At 40.5% G+C, this 6,277-nt stretch overlaps 1 protein-coding gene across 8 annotated transcripts in view; it reads right to left on the bottom strand.

Annotated features, from left to right (window-relative positions):
* The window catches only part of BBX (BBX, HMG-box containing), a 212,652-nt gene that overhangs the window by 172,838 nt on the left and 33,537 nt on the right, over positions 1 to 6,277 (bottom strand). The window contains exon 2 of one of the 8 annotated variants that reach the window (XM_006035077.3): positions 2,644 to 2,696. The exons of the other annotated variants lie outside the window; for them this stretch is intronic. Coding sequence (XP_006035139.1) covers positions 2,644 to 2,646 — 3 coding nt within the window. The 5' untranslated portion in view covers positions 2,647 to 2,696. The remainder of the gene's footprint in view (positions 1 to 2,643; positions 2,697 to 6,277) is intronic. 8 annotated transcript variants of the gene reach the window in all.

Here is a 6,277-nt window from a genome sequence, read left to right as displayed (position 1 = left end):
AAAGAGGAGCAGAAACAGGGCTCGGTGCTTATAGCTTGTTGTTGGCAGTATAGCTAACACCACTGCATTACTGAAATACCAGTACCACTGCTAACACAAACACCAATAACATCCCCCTCTTCCCCCACAAACTCTGCCCTCCCTTGTGCATTACTGAATTTGTAGTGCTCATGAAAGAATAGTTTTGAGGAGCTTAGACAGAGACAGGCATTGTACAGGTAACATGCAGGGAAACTTCCTCACACCATTCTGCCAAGTCACTTAAGTCCTGCCCTATGCCCTACCCTACTCCATGTAGCTCAAATCCTGATTCTGCAATGTTCCCTGCTGTTTCATTTTTGGTTCTCAGTAAAGGCTGCCAGTACAGCCAGGCTACAGCTGTACACCACTAAACTTGCTTTCACTTCTGCAGCAATGTAAATTTGAAATGCTATCTTCAAAAATAGGATAACGGCCCTGCTGTCCTAAATATACTGCATTAGCTTTATGCACTAAAAAGTGAGATTATGGTATTTCTTGTACCAGTAACAATTGCTACTTATTGTGCACAAGTAATTTTCTTTGATGAACTACATTTCTTAGATGAAAGGGAAGAGATTTTTTAGAGAATAATTTTGACCTGGAAAATTGTGAAGCTTTTGGGAAGGAATTCAAGAGGCCATTTAGCTGTGTTTTAATTGTAAGTAAACACTTTCTTTGCTTTATGAATTTTAATTCCTCACAACTATGATAATATAGATACTAGCCATATTGCTGAATGAATTTTTGGAATGCCCCTGGATACTACCAGGAGGAAGACATTATAAAAATCTGTATGGAACAGAATACTATAGCAGATTCTAAACAGTTTAGTTCAGAAAAATAATACAATTTATAACAAGTCTCACCATTCTCAAAGTAATCCTAAACAGATCACATGGACTGCTCAACTGCATCAGTCTTAAAGATACAAAACTAGATAGACTAGTCACCAACAGTGGTCAGTACCAGACTTTGAGAGGAGTAAACCCCAAAATGGAAAACAACAGGTTAGTAGAATGAATCTCTTACAAACAACAGGTAGTTGGGCATATATCTATATTCACAGTAAAGAGTCCCTATTTTTCTCCTTAACTGAGCTACAGTAATTGTGGAGGGCATCCTTATATGGAGGCATACTCTTTTTAAATCTAAAGTGCTTTGTCTCTTGTGGTAGAAAATTCAGAGTTTAATTCTGAATTGTGGGGAGCATAAAACTTCGTACTTATATAGCTAACCATTTCAGTTTTGTCAGATATCCTTTTGATTATGGATTATGAGGGGGCAAATGTGGGTCCCCAACTAACCTTCTCAGTACCCTTCATGGGGTATATTCCTCTCCTGTCTCTTCCCCACAGGAAGGCTTTTTATGCCTCTACCACCTTTATTATGTAATCCCTCGTAAAGGAAACCTAAACTACACAAGGCATTCAACGTGGGAATCTGCTGTCAAGTGACAGACTAGCATTAAGATTTTCTGTATTATTCTCTATGCCTCTCTTAATCCAACCCAACCTTTGTTTTTGACCAGTTCTTCATATTGATTAGCTGTTTTCACCACACTGATATCCAGGTTGTTTTCCTTGAGTATGTAGAGTCAGTTTATAACCTACTAATATGTAGGAGTAGTTCTAATTGTTCATAACCTATCACCTGACATGGAATCTCACCCATCATCAAGTTGCTCGATTGTTTATCTCTGTTTGTGCTGCAGGTACACGCACAGAATTGACAGGATGAACGGAAAAGATAAAGGTAATGCTAAGAGTACATCAGTTCTGTTTTAGAAAATTATTATTGAATGGAAGGATGTGTGCTGCATCAGTTTGACTGGAATAGTTTGTTACAAGAATGAGAAAAGGTTCCTATGTCATCCTATCATTCCTTTCTGGAATTGGAGCTTGTGACATCTCAGGTTAGCACACGTTATCAAAAGTTAACTTACCTAAAATATACAGTAGCCAATCCATACCTGTGAATTAATTTCTTTCCTCTTCTTTTTCCATGCCCAGCTGTTTAATTACTGCCTATATTTTTAATTCATGTCTTTGCCAATGCAGTGGCTAGGTTGTACCATCCTGAACAGTAACTCTGAATGGTAACTTGGCAGTTCTACTTAACTAGCACCATCAAAAATGCATTGGATAAGCTTTCCAACCTTCCCCATCCTCCAGAATAAAGGAGGGTGAAAAGGAAATTAGGCAAACAAACTGTCTCAGTGTAAGCTGCAAAAGTGGGGGATAGAGATGGAAAAGTTGAATGTATCTACGACACTGCTGACTTCTCCACAGCTGTTGGTCTGGTACTTTTGAAAAAGTAAAATTACTAAAAAGGAGGTGATGAAACAGGAAAATGATTGGGGGTGGGGGGGGGAGAAAAAAACAAACACAAAAGGTAAGAAATAAATGAAGTGAACCTTACAGGCTTGAAAACAATTCTCATCAGATTCCTAGTATCACCCAGAAAATAATATAATGCCCATACAAAAAACAAAACAATCCCTCTTCCCACTCCCAGAAAAAAAAACATTTTACAATTTCAAACCCCCCAGAATTAGGCTGGAAGCAACAGTGAATAAATAGATCTAACAAATGCCCCACTGCTATATCATCCTTCATCACTCACCATCACCACACCAGATTTTGCTGTGCCAGTCTACCCATCCTTAACCTTGCCGCCTGAAATTGGCAAAAAGAAAAAATAAAAAAAGATAATTTTTTTTTTACCCCTAAGATAAACAGATACTGAGAAGGTAACTTTAAGAAATAATATTTGGGCCTTTACGATGTAGAATTTTGTAATACTTTAATAATGTTATAGCGCATTAGCTGAAAATGCAAATTTTCAAATGCATTTTAACCTCAACTCTTCTTTAATTTGCTGTTGTTGTTGGCCAATTTGTTCAGGATTCATGGAAGTAAACTTAAGATTTAGAAACAAAATAGATTTTTAGAAACCATATTATTAGAGAAGTCTCTTTATTTTATAGCTTATATGCAAAGCAGTATGTTCAAGTTATATACTTTTTTTAAAGCACCTAAAGTATATTGGCTTCTTTCCAAATTGTACAGTAAGTTACAACATTTGATAAATGTTTTTGACAGTGAAACAAAAATTCTCAAAGCAGTTGCAGATCTATTTCAGTTTGCTTATTTGAATTAGTTTTATGCTTACTAGCTTCCCTCCTAACTAGAAAACTATGATAAAACATCAAGCTCAATTAGAAACAGACACTATATACAAGTTTGTTTAAATAATTTCCTTTTGTAGTGTTTGTAATTGTTATACAAAATCTTTTAATAACTGAGCCAAACATGCAGTCTTTACTCAGTACAAACCACCTTTAGCTTCTAATCCCATTGACGAAATCCTTCACACCGCACTTGGATTCTTGAGAAATGTAACTGAAGACCTTAAAAAAGTCGTCTTATTGGAAAACAATTACGCAGTGGTTACAGTATGAATGATTTCTGTACACAGGTTACACAGTCTATAATTAAAAAACTATGCAGGGTTAGGTTGAATATCGGGAAGCCTGAACACTTAGCACTTCCCTGGGTGTTTATTATTAGACAAGGATCAGGAGCAAGACAACAGTTCAAAAGCCACAAAGACTTCAGCAGCCATTTTTCTGATGCTAAAGCTCTTCCTCATACAAGATGCTTTGAAAGTCTGGCTGCAACATTTAGCTCACTGGTATCACATCTGTCAGATTCCTAACCCTCTCCACTACAGTTCCAGATAGCAGAGGCCTGACCCTGATCCCGTTAAAGTCATAGGTCCCAATTCTTGATTCACATGCTGAGTGCCCAAAAAAAGGAAGACTAAGGAAGAGCAGAAGTGACTTTAAAAGCAATTGCTGTAGTCTGCACTGTTGAGGGAAGCTGGAGATCTGCTGGTGTATAAGAACAGCTATTCTGGAGAAACCAGAGCAACAAGGCCCAGGGTAAGGTAAGGGAGCTGCAAGAGGCCTGGCTAGCCAGGTTAGTGACTTTCAGGTTATGTTTCCCCTGCAAATTTTCTTTCTAGTTGAACGTTAAAAAAGAAAAAAGAAAAAGAACAGGGGCAGAAAAAAATAACCATAGTGTCACCAATATATTCAAGGGAGGAGTCCAAAACAACTCCCAAGTACCTCTGTTTCAGCTCAGCTCAACTTCCCTTCCCTCCCCACCCTTTGTCCTCCTCTTGAAAAAAACAACCTACCTCTCACAGGAGAGGATTCTCCCAGCTTTGCCTCGTTATCACCAGTATAAAGCACAGATTGCCCAAGCCAGGCCACCTGCAGCACAGCTCTCAGCTTCAGTGGAAGCAGCTGTCTTTAGCAAGAGAAACAGCACAGAGGCTTGGTGTTGCTGAGGGTTAACAGAGCCAGCAGGGGGAGCAAGGACCTGATTGCATGCTGCCAGAGCAACCAGACAGGGGCTGCTATGCAGCAGGGTGACAGCCACCTCCAATGCACAGTACCCCTGAATGACAGACACTCAGAAAATCAAATGCATGCCCCTAGTGCTTATATTCCAAAAACCAGAGACAAACCTGGTTGGCAGTTGTCACTCAAGTCTGTAACAGTCTGACCAAGGAACACAGAAGGGAAGGACTACATCATGAAGGATAACCATGTTCAGAGCTCTACCTGATATGCACAGTGACCCATGTTAGAACTTTCTTCGTGCTAATACAGACATTTTATGTTTGAGTCATCCCATTTTTAGCCATCAACTAGCTTATTGCACAGTGAGTACTTGGGGAGGGAATAAACCAGTGAACACAAACACAACATTTAGGATCCTTTTGTAAAATCAATGATTACCTTTGCCTAATTGTAATCTCACTTTAAAATCACAGCTTTTCACTTATGGTGACAAATTTAGCTTAATGTTTCTTATACCTGATTTGCCTTTGCTGTTTGCACTATGAAGTCCGTTTGTGTCTGAAAACCTGATATGGTTAGCTGACTTGTGAATCACTGGCTGGTCTAAATCCCTTTCTATATGAGAGTTTGTGTATAGTGCTTGTAAGCATGGCATCTAAAACTAACTGATTCAACCTTCCTTTTCAATCAAAATTTTCTACGTTTTTCTTTTGTTGGTCTGTGGTTTTTCCCCCTCACTGTTTGGCAATGTAGCTAAACAAAAAGTAGGCTTCTATTCTGCAGCATTTAACACCATAGTATAAGAGCACAAAGCCAATTCCCCATATACAAAAGTTATGTTTGCTGAACACATCTGATAATTTACATGCCTAAGGTCTCTTTTTTTTGTATATGAACTTACTGACTTAAAGAGTCAACACATTCAACTTATGTGATAGGGATATAAATATAATGTGCAATGCAAGGGAAATCAACTCTCAAACAATTGTTGGAAAATAAGTGTTGGTGTCTTGCATGCAAGTCATAGTTTTAAAATATGTGTGTGTGGAATGACCTAGAGCAGGGGTTCTCAATCCCTGGGCCACAGCAGACCAGAAGCGGCTGCGGATCGGCAAACCACAGCCCCACAAAGCCAGGCGGAGAGACTGCAGGTTCTTTCTGCAGGGCCCACGGCCCGCCCGCCCGGGGGGTGGGATTATTTTTACCTGTCTTCCAGGCAGAAATTCCAGCCGTGGTCAGCTGTGACTGCTGGGCCGTGGTTTGCCGGGCCACAGTTTGCTGGGCCGTGGCATAAAAACTTTGGGAACCCTTGACCTAGAGCAAGCAGGTGACTGAGGCTTCCATTCAAATATGGTTACAATGCCTGAGGGCACTGAAAGACATGGAAAAAATAATAAAAAAAGCTTTACCAGCAGAAGTGGAGCATTTAGTTCAACCCAGCTCCACAGCATCTGTATAGACAGCACACTTCAGCAGGGCTTTTTGGCACTTTTATATAATAGCTGATTCAATCAGCTATTAAATAAAAGCGCCAGAAAATGCTACTAAGGGCGTGTGTAGACAAAGTGAGGACCCTAAATCAAAGCGGTGGATTTAAAAGAAAAAAACCAAATGCTTCAATTTACGGCTGATTAAACCCCCATGTCATGCACACACCCCACTGGATTACCTGCCTGTCTGCCGGAGAAAGGAGGGCTCTGCCAGTGAGTGGAGCAGTCCATGGGCATGGGGGTGGGGCTGATGTTGCCCTCTGTGGCAGCAGCGCCCATCCCCCACCCTCCCGGTGGCACCTGCCCACAGGCACCCGGCTCTGGAGGTCCGAGAAGGCACTGCAGCCATGGAGAGAAGCACTGGGCCCTCATGCAGCTCAGGCAGGCAGGATCCGGG

This window comes from Alligator sinensis, unplaced genomic scaffold (assembly GCF_000455745.1).
Source record: "Alligator sinensis unplaced genomic scaffold, ASM45574v1 scaffold847_1, whole genome shotgun sequence".
In the NCBI taxonomy this organism is placed as follows: Eukaryota; Metazoa; Chordata; order Crocodylia; family Alligatoridae; genus Alligator; species Alligator sinensis.
This window is presented reverse-complemented; position numbering and strand designations above follow the sequence as displayed.